Source organism: Callorhinus ursinus, unplaced genomic scaffold, assembly GCF_003265705.2.
Source record: "Callorhinus ursinus isolate GAN/ISIS: 27379988/994484 unplaced genomic scaffold, GSC_fseal_2.0 scaffold17, whole genome shotgun sequence".
Classification (NCBI taxonomy): domain Eukaryota; kingdom Metazoa; phylum Chordata; class Mammalia; order Carnivora; family Otariidae; genus Callorhinus; species Callorhinus ursinus.
In genome coordinates, this window is record NW_027397079.1 from 22,966,658 (window position 1) to 22,991,572 (window position 24,915).

At 34.2% G+C, this 24,915-nt stretch overlaps 1 protein-coding gene across 5 annotated transcripts in view; it reads right to left on the reverse strand.

Annotated features, from left to right (window-relative positions):
- TUSC3 (tumor suppressor candidate 3) overlaps window positions 1-24,915 on the reverse strand; it is a 213,295-nt gene that overhangs the window by 28,951 nt on the left and 159,429 nt on the right. For 4 of the 5 annotated variants that reach the window (XM_025886249.2, XM_025886250.2, XM_073902373.1 and 1 more), the window contains exon 7: window positions 1,508-1,571. In XM_025886249.2, the coding sequence (XP_025742034.1) occupies window positions 1,508-1,571 (64 nt within the window). Of the gene's footprint in view, window positions 1-1,412; window positions 1,572-24,915 lie in introns of all 5 variants that reach the window. The other variant, XM_025886252.2, reaches the window with a different exon arrangement.

Here is a 24,915-nt window from a genome sequence, read left to right on the forward strand (position 1 = left end):
ACAATTCCACATATGCACACAAGTATGTGTAAAGGGTGGAAGAAATACAAATGTAGAACTGATGAGAAAATAAAAGGGGAAAAAAACCCAAAACAGCCTGTAGTGAGTACTCGATGGTTTTTGTGTGCTATCTCATTTACTTCACACAGAAGTGCCATGTGGTTACCTGGCTAATCCTGATTTTATAAATGAGGAAGTCTGTGAGCTTCTTGAGAATTCAAAGTGCTTTAAGCACTCCTACCCCTTTCCTCCACTACAATTAACAGAAGACTCAGTACACACAGACACCTGACACACTGTCCAGAACATATTATGCAAATAAAATAGATTACTTAAAAAGCTGAAGGTAGAAAATACATACTTGGTGGTGAATTAAAAAAATGCACTGTTATAAGGTAGAGAAATACAAAAACCTTAATGATATTAAAGATAGTCGTTTCCTTCCAGATTAAAAGTAAAAACTTCAAAATGGCATGACTGACATTTATTCATGAAATCCTGTACCACAGACCGTAATAACATATACAAAACTTAACCAACAGACCATGAAAAAGAAAAGTGAATTCTAATCCTATTTCTTCCTTCAACTTAAAGCAAGTCAATTAAATTTTGTGGGTTTTAGTTTTCCCATCTATAAAATGAGGTTTGGACCTAGATGAGTTCTAAGATTCCTTAAAGATTTAAAGAGCTCTGATAATATACAATACTGAAACTTTGGGCTAGATTACTTCAGTTGAATAAGAATCTTAGTAAGCAGGAAAGTAATCAAATTTTATAAACAATTCTATAGGCACACTTTAAATCCTGATGATGACTCAATATGTTCAACATTATAAATTTAACCTTCAAATATTTCCCAAGACACACAAACATTAGTGTCCCCCCAAGATACAGTTGTTTACCCAAAGAGTAACTTTATTTCATTCTAAGGGTATTCAGAGATTGGCTTTAATCAGACACTTTAACCTTACCTCTCTCCTATTCTATCCTGTCTTCTTTGCCCTTCTACCAGCAAACATGAATTGTACTCCATTATCTGATTCAAAACATTTAGTCTGGTATGTTCCAAAAAGACATGTCTAACCATCTTAAATCTCCCTCTTCTGACCTACCATACTGTTTCAGGGAACCAGTAGTAAGCTAGTATTTTAAAATTCTGCTTTTTATATTTTAGGACATTTTTTTCTCCCTGTTAGCATCCTATAGGGTAAAACCACACAAAACTCCACGAAAAGACGTTAGCCAAAGATAACCAATGCAGAGCAAAAGCTATACTTTGCAATTCAACAGTCAGTAAAAAAAAAAAAGAGAAAATTATAGGCTGTTAATGACTCAGAATAAAAACAAAATTAAATAAGAAATAATTAGCATAGGAACTAGAAAGTGACATAGTAACATTTAAAATTTAATACCTTTTAAAATCTTGATAATTATTGTCATGAAAAAAAGTCAATTTGATAGCATGCAGCTTTTGTCCTTTTCAATCCGTCAGTATTTTTAAGGATACTTAGTACCAGAATAATGTGTGACTCTGCCACGAACTGAGCTTGGCTGCTTCCGTGAATGTAGCTCTATAAAACAAGACAGAGAAGCAAAAATTACAATCTACAGAAAAACAGATGATCTTTTTGTAAGTTTTATTTTTCCTTTTCCTTTTTTTTTCTTTGTTTTTGGCATTTTTAATTTTATACCATGAGGGGAAATAATAGAAAAATCTGAACTCCTATTTATAATTCTTTTGAATAAAATAATTAACTAGAAATAACAGATGAATATGTTGGTTGATATTACTGTAATTTGTAGAAAGCAACTTAATATCAAAAGTAAATTTAATATAACTTGTTAAAAGGTTTACCACAAACACAAGCATACAATGTAATGATTATTCCACAGTTACTATAAGATGTAAGACACAAATTAGAGCAACTATGTTTATCTTTAAGGAAAAAAATGACCTATCAAATATTAAATTGCTCTTTTCCACATTATCAGAGTTTTAAAATAAGATACCTTTATAAATTTATTCATTCCATTAGAGCATTTAAATTGGCTTTTTTTTTAAAAAAATTGTTTTACCACACTAAGAAATGTACAGTTTTCCATACCTAGTAAGAACTATTAATAATTGATGCCAATCAATTACAGAAAATATGACACAAATCTCAATCTAGGATATTTTACTGCTTAAAAAACTGACTCCCATTATTTCTGCTGTTAACTTCTTATGAAAATTAATTGCTATGCAGTTGCTTTAAATACAAATCCTTTTCTAGGTTATCTGATTATCAAAAAAAAAAAGTTTGGAGAAAAAAATAACATCTATGGTATAAATCAATGTCCTCAAATTGTCACATTTGAAGCATAATTATCATTAGAGAGGTTGTTTTTACTTTTGACAATAAATACGGATGAAAACATACCTGAAGTATGCTCTTATGAAGGGTAACTAGGAATCAGAAAATTATTCCTTCTTGGCCTTAATATTGGACATGTCACCAAATTTCTCAGAAACTCAATATCCGTTCATCTATAAAATCGGGAGCTGAACTAGAGGATTTCTGTGATCTTTTTGAAGTATATAAAGTCTTCTATGTTTTTTCATAAATTGTGTCTTGGTATTTTGATTAAAGGCTGTTTTTTCTACTCTGACCTAAACGGTCTTTGTTTCTATCTCTAACATCAGTAATTCATACGGCTGCTGCTTTATCCAAAGATATGTTTAGGTAAGTTCTTTAAGCCCAGCTTCAAGCAAACTGACTAAAAAAGACTTGGTAGTCTAATAGTTCTCACTAACATACGCCACTTGAAAGTCTAAAACTTAAAGTGGTCCAAACCAAAGTTTTGAATCTATCCCAGAACTGGCAACATAATTTTTCCAGTTGTTTAAACCAAAACCTTGGAATCATCTTAGTCTATTCTTCATCCTCCCTCCTCTCTTCATCTATCTCTAATCATTCAGAAAATGCCACTGACTCTACTTTAAAAATCCATTCCAAATTCAACCAGTCGTAACCACTTCCAAGGAAGCACTGGCAAAAGTGCCCACGGGGGGCGCCTGGGTGACTCAGTTAAGTGTCCAACTCTTGATTTCAGCTCAGGTCATGATCTCAGGGTTGTGTGACTGAGCCAGCTCAATGCTCAGCGGGGAGTCTGTTTCTTTCTCTCTCTCTCTCTCTCTCTCTCTCTCTCTCCCTCTGCCCTTCCCCTGGCTCACACTCTCTCCCTCTAAAATAAATAAATCTTAACAAAACAAAACAAAAAACCCAAGCGCTCAAGGATGAAGGTTAAGACTTACTGTCTGGTCTAAGCAGTCACCATCTCTTGCCTAGATTATTGCAATATCCTCCTTTCTTCTCCCTGCCTCTGCCCTAAAGTCTATTTGCCAGCCAAATTAATCCTGCTAAAACTAATGAGAAACTATCATCACCCTACTCAGAATCCTTCAATTCTTAAATGTGTGAGAAAAATATTATATGATATAATCTGTTATCTGCTTCTAATCACAATTCCAAAGAATCTACATATCTCTAATTAAAAAATAGTTAGACTAAAAAAAATCTAAAGTTGGTCCTTAGAGACTTACTTCACTATATCCGATCTAGATTACTTGTGGGCTTACTTCTTATATACATGAGGCAGTACAGAGTAAAGGCTTGGAGAAAGTCCTGAATCTGCTACTTGCTAGCTGTGTTATCCTGAACAAATTACTTAACCTCATATCTTTAATAGTCCTATTAAAAAACTAGGAAGATATTCCTCAAAATACTGCCCTAAAAATTAAGTAAGATAATGTCATGGTAAGTAATTAGCACAGCATCTGGCTTTCTTTGTAGTACATAGTCAAAAATAATCAGGGACAAATCATCTTAATCTCTATTCTAAACTATTTGTATCTTTTAAACATTAGACAAACATGCTTAAATACCATTCACAAATTATTTTATTTACACAGGTAAATTTAGTTTGTTGAACTGATATTTTAAAAAGATGATAGGAACCTGTACTAAAATTTGACTTTTATCCATCTCCTTAGTCATTGACATGACTTTAAGACCAGATACCCTGAAAGATTTCAGGTTTTAATAAAGTAGAATTCATTTGATAAATTTTTACTGAGCAATTTTTATTACCAGGTATTAATTTAGGCAATGGGGACCCAGCATAGCAAAACAAAAAACAACCAACACCCCCCAAACTATGTTTTCATGACTTACACATTCAAACTGTGAGAACACTATTTGTCTACCAAAGTAAACAGATTATTGGCACACACTAAAAGCCATAAGAGCAAACACAAGAATACAAACACAAATAATAAAGAAATATATAAGCACAAACATTCCAAAGGCTTGAGCATTGACCTTAGAAATAGTTATCTTTAATTTATGGGGCCACCCAAAGCAATGATTTAATTCAATTAAAATGAACTTATGCTTGACTTTTAAGTTGGTCTTAAAATACTGTATTTAATGAACAGCTTTCAAAATCCTTTGAAAGAAATAACAACTAATAAATTCCTTTGTAGCTTTAGCATGATTAACATCTTTTCCCTTTCTTATTTTTACCAATTCTGATAAGTATTAGTAACTAATGGTAATTTCATCCTAAGTATATACACACAGCACATTTACAGAATGATGAACGGGCAAGAAGGAAATCTGCATGGTCTCAGATACTTCTTGATACATACCTATTTTTTTTCCATGGAGATAAAATGTTTTAACAAACCACAAATATATTCTTCTCTTGACCAGTCCATTGAGCACTTACTTATAGAGCATATAAATCAAAATCAAATGAAAGACTGACTCATAAACATTTCTTTATCAGAAAGTTCCTTATCATGATACCACCTAAAGGCCAATTTTATTAAGAAGAAAAATTAGAGGATTTGAATTTTGCATAGCATAATATAAGTAAATAACATATATAAATAATTTTAATTTCAAGTAACATATTTGAAAATAAAAAAGTTATGTTTTGTTTAATACAATGGTTCTAATGCCTCTTTTAGAAGAGTATCAGAAAAGGAAATAGAAATTAAGCTAAATATAGTATAGGTCAGTAGAAAAAAGGAACCTCATTCCATTTAATTTAATCCTAAATTCTTGGGAAAATGGTATCTGTCATTCTCTGCTTTTTCAATATTGCTTTAAAATTGTGTTGGTACTGAGTAATCAGTAAGGGGTCCTTTTATACACTTAAATATTCTGAAAATAACTGGCTCGTGTGGACCAACAGTTTGTTCTCTGAGAAGGAAGTTATTGTAATGAAAAGTACACTGAACATAGAGTCAGGAGTCTGGGTTTCTAGTGCTGATAAACTCCATTTAATTTACGAAACTAGTTGTTAATCTCAGTCAATTCCATCATTTGGGTCTCAGTTTCCTAATCTGAAAAACAAAGACACTGAAATTGATTATATCAAGAAAACAGGATAGTATGGTAGTTTATAAAATACATTTCAATCCAACTGCCGGAGTTGGAATTCCTATCCTGGATATGCCACAAGTGTGACCTTGAGCAAAATTATTCTAAGCCTCAAATTGTTCAAAATAAAATGTGTTTCCAGTTGAAAAAAACAAAATGTGAGAAGTGAATTAGCTAATACATGTGAAATACTTAGTATCAGGCCTAAAAACCAGTATGCCATTGATAAGTTATCATTATTATTACCATCAGTTGCCTAAAATTCAAGTGAATTTCAACATTTTACTTGGGTATGTAACTCACAGATGAACATAATGGTCATTGATTTTATGTCTATTGATAGTCAATTAACAGCAGAATATGTCTGGGTTAAATTCTCCCTGTCAGTGAATAATTATTTTTTAAACTTCCAAGCTGATATTAAAATTACCTGTCTTGGACCAAAAGCAAGATCTAAACAACCAACTTGTTTGATGAACCTGAACAAAGACTATTGCAGTTAAATGGGCTTTGGAGCAAAACCAAATATTAACATAAGCAGAATACAAAAAGTTATTCACTAACCTATATAAGCCAAGAAATAACTCTTTTGAAGACACTAATGCATAGGATTCAAATTAGTTGTTTCTCCTTTATTCACTGATTAAGATATATACTCGTATCTATCTGCTTTGGCATAAGTGTCTTGTTGAGGAAAAAAACAAAAGTGTACTTAAACCAATCCCACAGTTTTGAATTTTGATCATTTTAAAAAATGTAATTTATTTTAAAAGAATTGTTAATAACACCAAGAAAATGGCAAATGCATCAAGTGAAGATTGGATATTGTTGGGTGTTAACCCAAATGGCAATCTGTCTCAGTTCAAGGTCAAATCCACAAAAGTGCTTTTGGTCCCATCTTTCATTTTAAAATACATGATTGCATAATGAACCAAGAACTTGTCAACTGCTAGAAGAAACACTGCTGGGGATTATCTTTTAGCAACTATGTGAGTTTTTTCTAATTTTTTCATGTATTTTGACCCAAATGACATGTAAATTTCCTTTCTGTCCACTTCCTTTCCCCCTTTTTGTACATATTGCAAAAAACGACTTATGTGAATCCTTTAGACTTTTTCAGTCCCTTACTCCTAGTACAAGGACAGCAGACACATAAAATTTAAGACAATCTTTTAAGTGATAGACTCTCAATTGTCTAGTGTATGATTCTTACTCTTTGCAAAAGAAATACTGCATTGGTAAGGAAAGGAAACACAGTTTATTATCAACATGAAATAAATGACAGCACTTCCAAGAAGTCAAAAGAATTGCCTCACTACTTTTAAATTTTTGTCTTTGAAATTAATCTTGGCTATTTAAGAGTTGCCACCAGAAGAACCGTTGCTTTCCTGATCGAAGCCTATGTAGAATGAGGGATCCATTTTTTGTATATGACAGAATCGATCATTTTTTAATTTAGTTTTATTTTGTTTTTTAAAGATTTTATTTATTTAAGAGAGAGAAACAGCATGAGAGGGGGGAGGGTCAGAGGGAGAAGCAGACTCCCCCGCGGAGCGGGGAGCCCGACGTGGGGCTCGATCCCAGGACCCCGGGACCATGACCCGAGCCGAAGGCAGACGCTTACCAGCTGAGCCACATTGTTTAGTATGTAATTCTAAGGAAATAAGATGGTACTTCAAAATACATACGGTAGTAGGACCGTAGCAATGACATCCTCGTCCTGAGACCCCTCTGTGCACGAAAGTACACCGAACACTAAGATGGAATAATCTTTAGTATTTCCTTTTCAGTTTCTTCCTCGGAATTCTAATGTCCAGGAAAGGAGTCTTTTAAAATGTTAAGATACACTATCTTACTTAGTGTTAAAATTAATAGAAATACTTAAAGGCGTCCTATGATCTTCCCCTGCATGATGCCTGCTTAACATGGAACGAATTAATTGGGTCTCTAGTAAAAACAAAGTGTGAGAGAAAGAAGAGGGTAGGAAGGCAGACAAGCTTCTGTTTAGCTAATGGCAAAAGGAAGTACGCTGAGTCACCACTGTTACTGCACAAACAAGTTAAAATCCCAAGGTACTTATCACTCTGACATTCTAATAAAAGATTTCTCTATTTTTTGATAGTTACACATTTCTAGCCTTTTCCTTAGGGGCTTTTTATTCATCATCCTACAGCAACTTTTCTAAGGTAGCACCAGTTTTTGCTAGGCTGCTACACTAAATGGCAGATGTGATATCGATCATAAAATAGCTAGGCTGAGTCCTTCTGGATTTGACTTAAAGAAGAGCTATAAATAAGTATTATCTTACATCTAGGTGCAAAGAATGCCACTGTGTTTGATTTCTCCAGAGGGTGCACATACCTCAGGCTTGAAATTCCTAAGTACTTCATTAAATATTTGGCTTACTAAATAATTACAATAGACCTAAAACAGTTCTTCATGAAAACTAATAAATCTGTCTGCCTCTCAAAGTATTTCATCAGTCGGCTGTTAGCAATAAGCTACCACTCTCCCTTTAACTGAAATTTTAGGGCGTCTTTAAGCCCTATTCCAGGTGAACTTAATGCATGACCAGTTGTGGAGTATGAAACCCTTACCTGCCCCAGCCATATTCCAAAAAGGATTTCTTCAGTTTTTCTTATTACAGTTGAAGACCAAAAAGGTTGACCAGTTAACCTAGGTCAGTGATTCTCAAAATGTGGGTGCATGAGATTCACCTGGGATATTTGTTCAATAAAACAGATTCTCAGACATCATATGTGGAGATTATAATGCAACAGGTCTGTGGCAGTACCAGAAATTTGCACCGCTCATGAGCTGAAAGCCATTTCTACACATCTACATTTTGTAAGAGGCTGTATAGGAAGAAGGGAATGTGTAATCCTTTGAAAGTTGTCAGAGAGGCTACTTACTGAGAAAAAAAGTCTTACTAGTAAGTTTGGTTTTAAGTAATAAAAGAATTGCTACATATTCAGAGAAAACATCTTATTGTAAGAAGTTGGGTTTTTTGGTTGTCTTTTTTTTTTTTTATAATAAAAGAACTGCTACATATCCAGAGAAAACACCTTATTAGTAGGAGGAGTTTTTGTTTTTATAAATAATAAAGAATTGTTATTTCAAATGTAGTCATTTAGCTCTATGGACACGAGCCTATAAAAAGAGTGCTGGCTGCAAATCGGCCCCAAGCAACAGAAAAACTACATGATGTGTGAGCAACAGATATTATCACAAGTCTGAAAATTCAAATTTCAGTCATCCTGTCCAGTATTATGAGATATTTTCTAGAACACTACAAAACACAGGGTAAAAGTCACCAAGAAGTGGAAACTGAGCATATTGGAAGTGGCAGAACCAAATGGTGGGCTAGCAGCTCCTAACTGGGGACCTAAGAGAAACTGACAGTTTTAGAATAACTGTGACCCCAGGCTAGAAAGGGTGTGGTTGGTCCAATTCAAACCCTTCTCCACAAAAAGTTATGAGCCCTGATAGTAAAGTGGAGAAATCTCTCTCATGAGCTTTACCTGAATTTACCAGTCTTACTGACTGGTAATTCCTGTATTGCAAGGGGGCAGGGCTAGTAACAACAAAACAGAATAAAAAAAATTTTTTCAATCCATTACTAAGGAAATCCTAAACAGAATATTCTGTGTAACAGTTCATTATAATTGTCCCTTCCTAGAAGGTCAACCAATGAGAACATAGAGTGCAGGGCTGGAAAAGTTAGGGTTAAGAAGTAACAACCCTAAGCCTCAGACACTAGTGAGAGAAACGGGATAAACTATGTTTGGAGAGGTGTCTTTTACTTTCTGAACAGAACTGGTAATATGACCAATGAGATAAAGATCTCATTTGTACTTTCAAAATGTTGAGAGAGTAAAACTATAACATAATGAGACTGTTTTTTCCAAGTGTACGGCAAAAATTTAAAAGGCCCTATGACTCACCTTCTAAGTAATTTTAGTAATATTTTGTTGACAACACATTTTCTAGCCTTATTACAGTTTTCATTTCATTGAGTAACAAAAGAAAACTTGAAAGGCACAGTATAATTATTCTCATAGAATTTTCTTTTGTAACTAAATAAAATGTTCAAAAGAAGTTATGTTCAGCATTTTAAAATCCAACTGAATAGCTTTTAATGTGAGATATACTGAATATGTAAATCTATAATGTGAAAGCTTTAGTTCTGTCATATCAGGTATATATGAAAAGTATAATAAAAATGTATGTTTTTTTTCTTTATATCCTCAAAAATAAGCAACCGTCAAGTAGTTTAATACTCCCAAGTTGTTATTATAAAATTAATCCAAAATGCAAGAACAATAACAACAAAACAACTAATGTAGCTTAAATTTTACATCATTCTGTGTTTAAAAATAAAATCATTTTATATCACCAAATATTTTACACCTGTGACTGGTCTAAGACATGTGTTAGGAACAGAGCTTCTCTGTACCCTATTCCAGTTTTGCCAACAAACTGAATGATTTCCCCCCAGGAAAGCCTTTTAATATCTCTGTAATTCACTTTCCTGGTACAGATCACTGTTACCTATGAAGCTATTAGGTGATAAAAAAGATATTATCAAGCAAAGTCTATAAAAGGCATTTAAACAAAAAAACAAGAATCACTCTTTTGAAGCACAGATTCTTACATTTCTCTTCTTTTTTTCATGTGTCTGTGAAAATGGATGTCTACATCTCTACTCTTAGTACTCACATGATAGATAATTCTTTGGTAATTCTATACACATAAGCATATTCATGTAGATGACAAATGCCCTGGCTGGCCAGGCAATTATTCCTTAATAATGAATCTTTTAGCATATCTGTTAAATCATCCTCTGAACATTATTTGTACTTTGTATTTATTCATGTTGCTGCCTCACTGATTGCAATATGAGCAAAATATTGCTGAGTCGAGTCCCATTACATCATGCTGAACTATCTGCTATGGCAGTTCTTCTAGTCTAGTTCTTCAGAAAGCTTTAGTTTATATCCTTGAAACTTATATTGTCTTAATAATGACACTTTCTCTGAAGTTTGCCAATTGCTTTAAAAGTCCAGTGTCATCCATTTTCTCCATACATCTAGGACCACTGCATTTTGATGAGTGAAACTAGGAAATCACTGCCTCTAAATCTTTGACATCAGAGACTCTATCTTGACATTTGATATGAAATATAGTACAAAAGTATGATAAATGAAACCTGTCTAAGAAGTGAAAATGAGACTGATAAGGATTCAGATATTAGACCCATATAACACGGCTGACAGTACCATGGCTTTGTAGGCCTTGAGAATGGGTTTAACTAATGATGGGTGTTACTGGTTGAACCTGCTAATCTGCCAAACAAGACATTAAATTCTTGGTTTAATTTTCTCTTTCCTTAAACTTAACTATTTGAAGGCTATAAATTATCAACATTCATCTTTATATTTAATCAGTACGCTATCAATATGAATTCAGTTATATAAGAAGTAGTCTGCATATAACAGGCTGATATACAACTTGAGGTTCTACTAAAAAAAACTTTATAGCACCAAACATGATAATCTTTAATAGAAGTACCATACTCTAATGGTTGGGAGGTCTGGTTACAGAGCTCAGGTTGCTAGGTTTGAATTCCAGCTTGAGGGATTGGGTATGTTATTTAATTAACCTTGGGTTCAGTTTCTTCATCTATAAAACTAGGTTCTTATAAAAATTTAAAGCTTTTAGAAAAGTATAACATGAAGTAAGCCTTAAGTGTTAGCTATTACTGTCATTCTATTTATTCCAATATTTACTGAATATCTAATATATCATAGGTACATTTCTAGGCACTTGAAATAAAATAGGTAACAAATAAACCTGGCCTCAGAGGCTTACAGTCTACTATGAGTAGAGGAGTAACAGGAGCTATACTGAGAACAGACCATAATGAAGCAAGGATAGAAGCAAAGAGACCAGAGAGAAGTTACCAGAGTAATCCAGACATAAAATGCTGATAGTTTAAAGAAGGTTGATGGCAGGTATTTAAGAAGTGATATATCCTGGATATATTTTGAAGGAAGAACAGCATTTCTTATTTCCTCTGTTTTTATGCAAGATGAAAGTGTAACTTTATAAATGATAGAATGAATGCGTAGTAAAAATGTAAAGTAAAAAATCACAGTAAACATATACGTTGTAGTATTTTAACTAATACAAGCATAGAACATTTACATTCAGTTAAGGAAATAGGAATTTAAAACAATCTACAGGTTCTGTTGTATGAGTTTATTAAAATACAGGTCACTCAAATGGTAAACATACTTATAAAAAAACGTTAACATTATTTGCCCATGAAGTTCTGTTCTCTATTATATTTTCTCTCTTGACTGATGCATACTTTTCAATCAAACAGTTCTGTTGTATGAAACACCCCTTCTCAGCCAGGTCTGTATTTTCAAATCATACTATAAGTTGTGTATATTTATTTGAATATCCCACTTGAATATCCTAACACTTTAAAATATTCTCAAATGTCAATATTCTCCAAATTAATTTCTTTGCCAGAATTCCATGCTTCTCTCAATAATACAGGCATTCTTCTGATCTCATTTTCAACTTTGACATCTGTGCCTACATTAGTCACAAAGTCAGTGAACACTTTCTATTCTATAGTTGGCATTTTTCTATTACTTTGACACAACTGATTCTGTGTGAATGCTTATCATATCATGCTTGGATTATGGTTTCCTAATCTTTACTCTCTAATCTCTCACTTTTAGCTAAATCGTCCAAAATCACCACTTTCATCAGCCTACTACTCACAAACTTTAGAAAATTTAAAGTTGCTGAGAGGCCTTGCCAATATAAGCTAGATACTTTTGTGTCAATCAGTCAATCAATACAACAAATACCTATTCAGTACTTAGGAGTAAGAGATACTGCACTTCATAAAATGAGAAAAACAAGTAAATAGAAAACATGGTGTTTTTTTCTCAAAAGGAAATATAGCATATGTGCATAAAGAAATATCTAAGCATAAAGGCAAAAGAGAGTGAGAGCACTGTGCTTAACCCTGTACATTTAGTAGACCAAGATTTGAATCTGTGCTTGAGTTACCTTTGTAAATGGGGATAGTAAGAGTATCCTTCTTATTGAGAAATACTATAGGATTAGACATCGTAAATTAGTAAAAGTAGCTATTAAGCTGCATGGCATTTAGTAAGGACTCTTATCTTTTGGTTATCAACTTACTTATGTGTACAATGACTTTTAGAGAAATATAAAAGGCAAACTTACTGAATGCTGAAAGGGAAGAAAAAAGACTCCAAAGATGGTTAACTGCAAACAGGGTTTTTGTTTTGTTTTGTTAGTCACCATACAGTACTTCATTAGTTTGTGATGTACTGTTCCATGATTCACTGTTTGTGCACAACACCCAGTGCTCCATGCAGTACGTGCCCTCCTTAATACCCATCACCAGGCTAACCCATCCCCCCACCCCCCTCCCCTCTAGAACCCTCAGTCTGTTTCTCAGAGTCCATAGTCTCTCATGGTTCGTCTCCCCTTCTGGTTCCCCCCTGCTTTATTTTTCCCTTTCTTCTCAAACAGGGTATTTCAATGTATTTTATGTTAAGAGAAGCTAGGGACATGGGAGAATTTCAAACAGGTAGAATGTGACAAAGAGACTAACACAAAATGGGAAGCAAAATTGTTTATGTGATCTTAACTGGGAAGGAGTTTGGAGGTAGCCAAATCAAGCACAATTTTGCTCATATATATATATAAATTATGTTTCAGTAAAAATTCTGTTCACAGCTCCCAAATATTCTCTCCCATTTCTACCTCTATACAGGTTCTTACGGCTATTTCATTTCTCTTTTTCCTGATACATACCAAGGAATGAGCTTTATTCTTATTGCCTTGATTTTAAGGCAAACTTAAATTCCCCATCTTTTAATAAAACCTTTCCTGAGAATTTTGTCTTGGGGAAATACTTACGGCTCTTAAACTATTATAATATTTATTGTCTATCACATTTAATCTGCATCTTAGTCATTTATAATTTTAGTGTTATTCATTTGAGTTTTAAGTCTAGAATCCTGTTTCAGGAAAAGGGATATATTATAGAATACAAACATAAAACATTATTTTTTAAAAAATATTTAAGAGAGCACACAAGTCTGGGTGAGTGCTTGACTAGGGGTAAGAGCAGAGGGTGAGAATCTCAAGCAGACTCCCCACTGAGCAGCAGAGCCCATGGGACGTTCATTCTCGTGACCTATGAGATCATGACCTGATCCGAAACCAAGAGTTGGATGCTTAATCGACTGAGCCACCCAGGTGCCCCACAAAACATTATTTTAAAAAAGAGAACAGTCTTTAAATACTTCAGTGTATTTTAAAAACAATTTAAATATAAACTACATTAAAACCCTAAAGTAAAATGTAAAATGATTATAAGAATCTATATATTTAGAGTGATTCAGGAATTTAAAATAAAAACCCAGAACATCTATTAACAATTCCCTATTTTTTTTAACTTCTCAAATGAAGCTAAAACTGAAGTAAAATTCTTCAAACTGGAATGAACAGTTTAACTCAGATTTTTTTATCTATATAACTCTTAGAGAAAAAGAGTGATGATTTAAACTATAGTGAATGTTATTTAAAATTAATAAAATCAGAGTTTACTGGTTTTAGATTTAGTGAGCTCTTTAATGATTCTAAAGTAAACAGTTTTTTTCAAAAGCCAATAAAAAATTTTTTTTAAAGATTTATTTATTTGAGAGAGAGAGAGAAAGCTTGAGCACAGGCAGGGGGAGCTGCAGGCAGAGGGAGAGGGAACAGCAGGCTCTCCACTGATCAGGGAGCCTGATGCCAGGCATGGAGCCCGATGTGGGGCTCGATCTCAGGACGCTGAGATCATGATCTGAGCTGAAAGCAGACGCTTGGCCGACTGAGTTACCCAGGTGCCCCAAAAGCCAATAACATTTTTTAACACAGATAGTAACCTTTGGTGGTTATTGGTATGCACTACAAGGATATAATTTAAAAAAATGTATTTTTTAGGAGATTTCAAGTGTATTCCATCATTAGTAATTAATGCTTTACAAATATATTTGTGTATTAGTGTATTACAAGGGGATACTTGCACGCACATGACCAATTTTTACACATAAACTGGTTTTGTTGTATATGCTTCTGTTTTTAAAATATTAGTTAACTTTATAGATTTCAAAACTTACATTAGCTTCCAAATATCAAAATCAAAATTTACTTTCACTTATTAAGTATGATACCATTAAGTTCACCTACCTTAAACACGAAGAGCACTTCTCTTTTATCTGTAAGCTTTATTTATTTTTTTTAGCTGGCTAATTCATAAGAAATCCCTCAGATTTATCCTTAATCAGAAATACATATTAGGGGGGAAAGGGCATTCACAAATTCTCCCTTGGGAAAACACAGTCAAAACTCATCTGCAATTACAGATTTCTAATATTTGCATTTTTTTCTTCCAAGTTTTTATTGAAATTCCAGTTAATGTACAGTGTATGTAATATTAGTTTCAGACGTAGAATTTAGTGATTCAACACTTACATAAAACACCAGGTGCTCATCACAAGTACCCTCCTTAATACCCATCACCTATTTTACCCATCCCTCTACCCCCCTTTGGTAACCATGAGTTCTGTTTCTTGGTTTTCTTCTTCCCCTCGCCATGTTCTTTGCATTTTTCTGTATACAAATCATGCATCAACACAAAAGAGAGGTATTATTTTCAAAGAAATATTATTTGGAAAAAATAGGAAAGAAATGAGTCCTTCCATCATACCAATAGTAAACTACTTCCGTAAGTTTTTCATTTATAATAAGGAAGTACTTTTTTCTAAAACAGAGAACGATGAAGAAATTTGAAAGGATTTTCAACTGTTCTTAATAAAACTATGAATATATTGAAAGAAAAGTCAGCAGGTAGAGAACAAAAAACTATGTATTTACCATTCAAGAGAAATACAACCTAGGTATTTATTTATTCAGTACTGAAATAATCTGTTTTGGATTAATACCAGATGCTTTAAAGTAACTCACAACTTTATTATTAGTATGATTATTTTAGAACCATGTTGCTATCAACTTTAAAGCCTTCCTGATAAGCAATTCCAGCAATTATAACTTACCAAATGTAACTAAAAATATAGTATGTTTATAATGTATAAATTTGAGGTAATTAAAATATTTTATGGTTGGAAAGAAGCTAAGAAGGCTATCTGTTTCATTCCTCTATCTTTAGATGATTGCATAATAACTTCAATAAACTTGGGTTTCAAGATGAAATCTGTATTTGCAATACTTTTTCTTTACATAAATTTATAGATTAATTATCCAAATCCTTTATAAATGTGTTTGAGGTAGAGCTACAAAAACAATTCTATTGTTAGACTCCTAACAACGGAACACTTTTAGTAACGGTAACGTCCAGAATGTGAATACTTTAAAATGTACTGTGTACTTTATGCACACTATCTCAAAATGCCTTATGTCACCAGTAAAGATATCTATCCCATTCTCAACAAGCGACGTAGAAGTTACTGAAAGTTACTCAATTGTGAACAACTGCTAAAGCTTCAATAAATAGGCAGTTTCCTTCAAGATGCACTTTCACTCAAAGTGCATTTAATCTGTAGTACATTAACATGAAATTTGTACTCCATTAAACACTTTTCAAATGAGGTCAAGAGCATGAATAAGTGACCAATAGTTTTTATGAGAAACATTTTTAACAAATGTTTCTAATGAATAGTAATGCTCTCTTATGGGATGAGTTGTGTCACTATTCCCCAAATACCTGTGTTGAAGTACCAAACCCAAGAACCTCAGAATGTGACTATATTTGGAGACCAGGTCTTTAAAGAGGTAAATTAATATGAGGTCATTAGGGTGGGCCTTAATCCATACTGACTGGCGCCCTTTTAAGAGGAGGAGATAAGGACAGAGACAAGCACAAAAGACCATATAAAGACAAAGGGAAGGTCTTTTTTTGAGAGACAGTCAGTATGGATTAAGGCCCACCCTAATGACCTCATGTTAATTTAATTACCTCTTTAAAGACCTTGTCTCCAAATATGGTCACATTCTGGTGTGGAGTCCATCAAAATCCTACTGGAGAACACAGGCAGCAACCTCTTCGACCTCAGCTGCAGCAACTTCTTCCTAGAAACATCGCCAAATGCAAGGGCAAGGACAAAAATGAACTATTGGGATTTCATCAAGAGAAAAAGCTTTTGCACAGCAAAAGAAACAGTCCACAAAACCAAAAGACAACGGACAGAATGGGAGAAGATATTTGCAAATGACACATCAGATAAAGGGCTAATATCCAAAATCTATAAAGAACTTATCAAACTCAACACCCAAAGAACAAATAATCCAATCAAGTAATGGGCGGAAGACATGGACATTTTTTCCAGAGAAGACATCCAAATGGCCAACAGACGCATGAAAAAGTGCTCAACATCACTCAGCATCAGGGAAATCCAAATCAAAACCTCAGTGAGATACCACCTCACACCAGTCAGAATGGCTAAAATTTAACAAGTCAGGAAACGACAGATGTTGGTGGGGATGTGGAGAAAGGGGAACCCTCCTACACTGTTGGTGGGAATGCAAGCTGGTGCAACCACTCTGGAAAACAGTATGGAGGTTCCTCAAACAGTTGAAAATAGAGCTACCATACGACCCAGCAATTGCACTACTGGGTATTTACCCCAAAGATACAAATGTAGGGATCCGAAGGGGTACATGCACCCCAAAGTTTATAGCAGCAATATCCACAATGGCTAAACTATGGAAGGAGCCAAGATGTCCATCAAGAGATGAATGGATAAAGATGTGGTATAATATACAATGGAATACTATGCAGCCATCAAAAAAAACCAAAGAAATCTTGCCATTTGCAATGGCGTGGATGGAGCTAGAGGGTATTATGCTAAGTGAAATAAGTCAATCTGAGAAAGACATGTATCATATGATCTCACTGATATGAGGCATTCTTAATCTCAAGAAACAAACTGAGGGTTACTGGAGTGGTGGGGGGGTGGGAGGGATGGGGTGGCTGGGTGACAGACATTGGGGAGGGTATATGCTATGGTGAGTGTGGTAAATTGTGTAAGACTGACGAATCACAGACCTGTACCTCTGAAACAAATAATACATTATATGTTAAAAAAAAAAAAAGATAGTAGGAAGGGAAAAATGAAGGGGGGGAAATCAGAGGGGGAGACGAACCATGAGAGACTATGGAGTCTAAGAAACAAACTGAGGGTTCTAGAGGGGAGGGGGATGGGGGATGGGTTAGCCTGGTGATGGATATTAAGGAGGGCACATATTGAATGGAGCACTGGGTGTTATACACAAACAATGAATCATGGAACACTACATCAAAAACTAATGATGTAATGTATGATGATTAACATAGCATAATAAAATAAAATTAAAAAAAAAGACAAAGGGAAGGGAAGAAAAGAAAGCCATCTACAAGCTAAGGAGAGAGACCTCTAAAAATCATCCCTGTTGACACCTTGATCTTAGACTTGTAGTCTCCAGAGCTGTGAGAAAGAGTAAGTTTTTGTTGTTTAAGCTATCCAATATATGGTACTTTGTTATGGAAGTCCTGGCAAAATAATACATGTTCCAACCTAAAAAATTATTGCTAGTTTTCTTAAAATACTTTAATTGTTGAGATTGATGGTTGAAATTCTCATTGTCAGTTTCCTTTTGAACAATAATAGCAACATCACATTTGGATTTTACTCTTAAAAATGTAATAATATTTCTTTATTGTTGTTTAGGACACGAGTGATTTTATTCTGTAGATGATTTTTTTATTGAATTATAATTGACATATATTATTAATTTAAGGTATACAACATAGTGATTTGATTTTTTAAAAAGATAATTTATTTGAGAGATAGTGTGCACAGAGGGGTAAGGAGGAGGGAGAGGGACCAACAGACTCTACAATGAGCATGGAGCCCGAGATCCTGAGATCATGACCTGAGTAGAAATAAAGAGTTGTGCGCCCAACTGACTAAGCCAGCCAGGAGCCCCTTGATGTTTTTTATACATTATGAGATGATCACAATAAGTCTAGTTATCATCTGTCATCATACAAAGTTACAATATTATTGACTATATTCTGCACACTGTACTTTAATATCTCTATGAGACTTATTTTATATTGGAAGTTTGTACTTCTTAAACCTCTTCATCTATTTCACCCCACTCCTTTCCCCTTCAGCAACCACTAGTTTGTTTTTTTTATCTGTGAGGCTGTTTCTGGCTTTGTTTTTTTGTTTTTTAGATTCCACACATAAGTGAAATTATATGGTATTTGTTTTTCTTTGACTTGTTTCCCTTAGTATAATCCCTCTAGGTCCAATGATGTCACAAAGGCACGATTTCATTCTTTTTATGGCTGAGTAATATTCCATTGTGTATATATACTATATCTTTATCTACTCAAGTACTGATGAACACTTAGGTTGCATCCATATCTTGGCTATTATAAATAATGCAGCAGTGAACACAGAGGTGCATTTATCTTTTTTAATTAGTGTTTTTGTTTCCTTTGGATAAATATACATGAGAAGAACTGCTGGATCCTATGGCAGTTCTATTTTTAATTTTTTTTTAGATTTTATTTGTCAGAGAGAGAGCATAAGCAGGGGGAGCGGCAGGCAGAGGGAGAAGCAGGCTCCCCACTGAGCAAAGAACCTGATGCAGGACTCAATTCCAGGATCCTGGGATCATGACGTGAGCCAAAGGCAGACGATTAACCGACTAAGCCACAAAGGTGTCCCCTGTTTTTTTTTAAGAACCCCCACTCTGTTTTCCACAATGGCTGTACCAATTTTTATTCCTACTGAACAGTATATGGTGGGTTCCTTTTTCTCCACATCCTCGCCAACACATGTTATTTCTTGTCTTTTTGATAATGGCCATTCTGACACGTGTGAGGTGGTATGTCATTGTGATTTTGATTTGCATTTCCCTGATGATGACTGATGTTGAGCATCTTTTCATGTGTCTGGTGGCCATCTGTATGTCTTTTTTTGAAAAATCTTCAGGTCCTCTTCCTTTTTTCTAATCATTTTTGTTATTGAATTATGGGATTTATTAATAAATTTTAGATATCAACTCCTTATCAGATATATCATTTGCAAGTATCTTCGCCCATTTATGAACTTCAAATGTTTATAAACATAAATTATATATATTACACATACATATATATTTTACAAATGGACATGTGTGGAAAAGCAATTGGTAAGATCCCCACAAAACTGTAAATCACTGTTACTTGTGGAACAAATTTTACAAACTGACAGTAGAGTAATGAAAAGGAGGCCTATACGTTTTAAATATAGTTACGTATTATTTGAGTCTTTTACAATGTTAGAAAAAGTATTTGAGTATTCTGTGGGGATCAACATGTTCTTTTAAAGAAGGGCAAAAATATTCTTGCCATCTAGTAGTTTGTAACATTCTAGAAAAATAAGAATTGCCTGCAAATGGTGTAGGACAAATCAAATTTCAAAATTGAAAAATGTCCATCTAACAACATGGAAATACTTGTTAGAGTGGCTTTGTTTTTTGTTTTTTAGATTCCACACGTAAGTGAAATTATATGGAATTTGTGTGTGTGAGTGTGATTTTCAGTGGATACAAGAGCCAGACTGAAGTGCACAGAAAAGTGAATAGGAAATTAAGTAACTTTATGGATACAGACAACTTTTCTGGTATCTCACCCAGGAAATAAGGTCATCTAATGAGTGTGAAGACCGGGATAGACGTGCAGTGGTGAGAAACTTTAGGAATAAACATTGTGGAATACATTATCAAAACAAAACTTCCTTATTTCCCACGCTATTTACAAGTAGCAGCCAAATGAAGAGCAGAGCTTAATAATGAGGACTGGCAAGAAGGATATGGTTGAAAAAAATAGGCTGGAGATTCTAAAGAAAAATTGATTTTAGTGTCCTTAGGAGACCAGCTGAGTCCCTTAAAAGAGGCTGACAAAATAGGAAAACATAGGAGGGATTCAACAAAAGAGATAAGGAATAAAGATCAGAATAAGCAAAAATAAGAGAGCAGAAGAAACTGAATTCAATGATTAATTTCAAGTTTGAGATCTTGGTTTTGGAATTGTCACAAGTTTTGATGAGATGTCAAGTGCTAGTTCCCAAATGAGCAGTTTAATTGGAATGGAAAGGTAGGTTATAGAATTTAAAGAGAAAAATGATAATATGAAGTCAGTGTGCTAAAAGAATTGACAGCATGGGTGTTCTCAACAAAGGGACTTAAAAAAAACTTTTTTTAATCATATCTGAAGGCAGAAGAATGAATTAGATAACCTTTAAAAGTCCTTTTAAGACCTTCTAATCTTACTTTTCAAAGAAGTTACTACGTGATTGTTTTCAATATTGTAAAAAAAAATAGCTGACACTGGGTATTATATAAGACTGATGAATCACTGACCTCTACAACTCTGAAACCAATAATACATTATATGTTAATTGAATTTAAGCAAAAATAAATAAATTTAAAAAAATAGGTGACACTTTCAAAAAAGAGTATAAGTGATACAAAGAATAGTCAATTCTAAGGAATAAAAAAATGTAGCATCATTTACAGAAACTGCAAATCAACTTATTGAGGTTTTTTCCCTTGAAAATATAAAAAATAAAGGGCTGAACAATTATGATTTATCTTAATTGGAATATCATATGGTAGCTACTGCAATGTTTTTGCTTAACAAATCATAACAATGAATTCATAAAGTTAATTTCTTGTTTATGATTTCCTTTCAGTCCCTAAAAATAGTGAAAACCTGACTATATCAAATTGGGGGGAGGAGGAAGATATAAATTTTAAAACAGATTCTTAAATAATAGAATAACTCTAATTGTCAAATAAAATTTTCCAAGTGGAAAACTTATTTCAATAAAATATACTGGCAATTAGATCATCCCAATAGATATAAACAATCAAGGTACTATTGTTCACTAAAAGATATTTGCTTGAGCAAATTAAACAAAACTCAGATAAAAGTGTTTGCAGTTTTAATTGCTTAGTAAAACAGGATTGCACAGTACAATGATAAACTTATCTAAAGATAATGTTAAACTATCACAAATTCCAAAATTAAGAGTCCTTGATTAATGCTTAAAGCAACTTAAAAATCTGTCTTTTGTACTTTTTTTTGGGGGGGGGTCTAGAACCTAGTAACCTCTTTAGTCACCTAAATTTTTGGTTTAGAAAAAGTAAAATAGATTATCAATGGCACAGATACTCTGAAATTATGCCCATCCTCTCAATCTTCCAAATGTCTGAGAAAAAAGGTAGAATGTTCTATGCCTAATGGATGAATTAAGGAACACTACACGAGAAGGGAGAGAAACGTAACCTTAGAGCTTAAGGAGTTCAACACAGAGGAGAAACTTTAGATGAATTCTTCAGAAGAAATGTTTCATGATTTTCATTACAAAGGAGGACAGCTAGTAGGGAGGGGATGAGAGGAGGAAGAAGAAAAGGAGGTAGTAGGTTTGGGGAATAATGTTTGTTATGTCTGCATTCCCGGAAACAAGCCTGCATTTTAGGGCAGAAATTCTTAAATTTAATGCACAAAAATTTAATGTACGTAAGACTCAGGAAACCCTTGCACGGGTGGGCGGGTTGAGGTGGTAGACTAGTTAGTGACTACAGAGGAGCATGGAATGGCTTCTGGAATGGAGGTTATGTTCCAGTTCTTGATCTGGTGTTAGTTACATGGGTGTCTTCTTTTCATGAAAATTAACTAAGCTGCACACAGGATTTGTGCATTTTTCCAAAGAGATGTAGTGTTTCTTTAGAAATTCCACTCAGATAAATAAGTAAATAGTCTAGGAATCATGCTATAAAGGTATATTTCTGCATCCCATTTTCCGGAATCTGCATTTTATCAAGTACCCTGGCGGGGCGGGTCTATGCAGCTGATCTCCAGAACATAATTGGAAAAACAATAGTTGAGAGTTTCAGAGTAATTTATCAGCTCAGCAATGCTTTTTCCCTCCATAGACATTTCTAGGTCATTCAATGAATCTACTGATTTTAAACCCTGCTACTCCAGTTGTCCAGAAAGCTGATTGATCACTGACTATAGTATAAGGGCTCACTTTAGGTCAGAACTCATTTCCACTCTTAATCTTTTATTATATCTTGGTTTAAAAAAGCACCAGGCCCTATACTAGATAACACAAAAATAACTGAGTTTTTGCATTCAAGGAGTTTAAAATCCACTTTAAATATATATTACATAAAATACAAAAAAAATTATGTAGCATAAGTGGTAGCAAATCACTATGAAAGAGAAAGAATTCTCTCTTAGAGGATTTTTTTTTTTTTATAGGTGCAAAGCCTTTATTACTGCTGTTATATACAAGCCTAGAAATGGTCTCTTCCCGATGAAAAATACCACCTTTTCTATACTTAGGGTAAGGTGTACAACCTCTCTCTTTTTCTGACAGAACTGTTCCAATAAATCCTTTATTTCCGGTGCTCCCCCCCAAGTCATGATAAACAGTGCAGTCCCTGAACTTTCTTAGTTCACTGTTACCATCGCACCAATAGACAATCTCCACTTTCCACAGAATAAAACTGTAATGGCTGCTGGTCATCTTCTAGTTCAATCTCTCTGCCAGGCATTTTGCGGCTTTCATAGGACAGCAGAAGTTCCGACACAGGATACCATAAAAGCTAGATAAAACCTAAAGTAAATTTCAACATTAGAAAAAAGAATGAAAATTTCCAGAAAGGGCAGGTCGGGGAGCACTGAGGTAAGCAACGATATAGTCTATATAAAGGGCTACCAGGAAGAAAGTACAGCCTAGGAATGTAGGTTGTCACTACATTTGGAGAGGCCTTAGACAAAAGGCAGAAATAACTATACCTTATTTTAATTTTACAGGCATAAGAAGTCACAGAAGACTTTGAACAGAAAAGAGATGTGACTTTAGGAAGCTGAATCTAGAAGCCATCAACTTAATGGATTGCAACAAGAGTGAGATGAAGGTGAGTCACTATGCTGTTATCAGTGATTGTGAATCTAGACTATACAGTTGGACAGATCTAGGTTCCACTGCGACTCTACTTTGATCAAGCTGCTTAGCCTTTCTGAGTCACAGTTTCCTCACCTGTAATTGGGAGATAATAGTGATGACTTCATATAAGAGCACTGTACAGACTGAAGGAGGTAACACAGAAAGCTCCTAACACATCCTAATGTGTTCATTAGTAATTCATCATCATTGTCATCATCACCCACTTTTTCAATGGCTCGTTGCTTTTCCTGTGTTCTTAGATTCAGTGTATTTAGATGGCTCGTGTGAGTTTTGCCTGAACTAAATTCTGATGGGGGAATTAAAGGGTAAGGGAGAAGGAAAAAGAAAATTAAGAGATAAAATACACAAGATGATAGATTAAGTCGAGTTCAATCTGCCAAAGGAGAACTGGAAAATATATGGAAGAGCCAAAATACACAAAATCTAATAATGCTTGTTCTCATCATCTCATACTTGGATTTGGGCAAAAGCTCCCAGATTGGCTCTCGTCCGTCTAGTAAAATAACAGAACTGTACATTGTTCTCACATTAATATTACTAAAAGAAAACTCTTTTCAAAGGTAACTAACCAATCAGCTAAGCAGGTAACCAATCTGCCTACCTGACCTTCCAAGACAGATTATGCCAGCTGCAATGTATCTTTCCAAACTTAATACTATGTAACATCTGGCTGCCCGCAGGCTATCTTTCCTGTATAACACACACCACTTTCATTGATGCCTTCCCATCTTAATGTATGATCACCTATCATTTTGAGTGTTTCCTGTCCTCTTTTGAACCAACTTAAATATGACTTATCAAGTCTAAATTAAGTACCACTTTCACAATCAAGCTTTTCATAGCACTCAACTCCACACAAATATTTTTTGAATCTGAAACTCTGAAGTGTTTATAAATCAGAACCACTAAGTTTATACTTGCCTATATACGGATTTGAATTGTTTTCTGCTTCACTTTATTATTAGTCTCATGACTCCAAACGGTTTGTAAAGTTCTTGAAATAGGATCAAAATTATGCACATGAATCTCCAAAGTACACAGGATAATGCTAAACAGAAAGTGTTCTTAAATAACTGCTGATTATTCAATCACATGCTGTATCTAAAATACCAATGTTCTTTCCTTCCCCACCAAAAATCTGTTATGGCGTGCATTATCAACTTGCTCCCAAGCCAATCTGAAAACCATCTCAATCCTCTCTTTAACTCCGCTCATTTTACTACCTGTGGAGTTCTGTAATTATCTGTCTGTAGTCACTACCACACATTTATTCATCTGTTGCCTCAATCTCCAAACTAGACTTTCAACAATTTCATACATCACTTTCCTAAAATACAAATCTGCCTGTG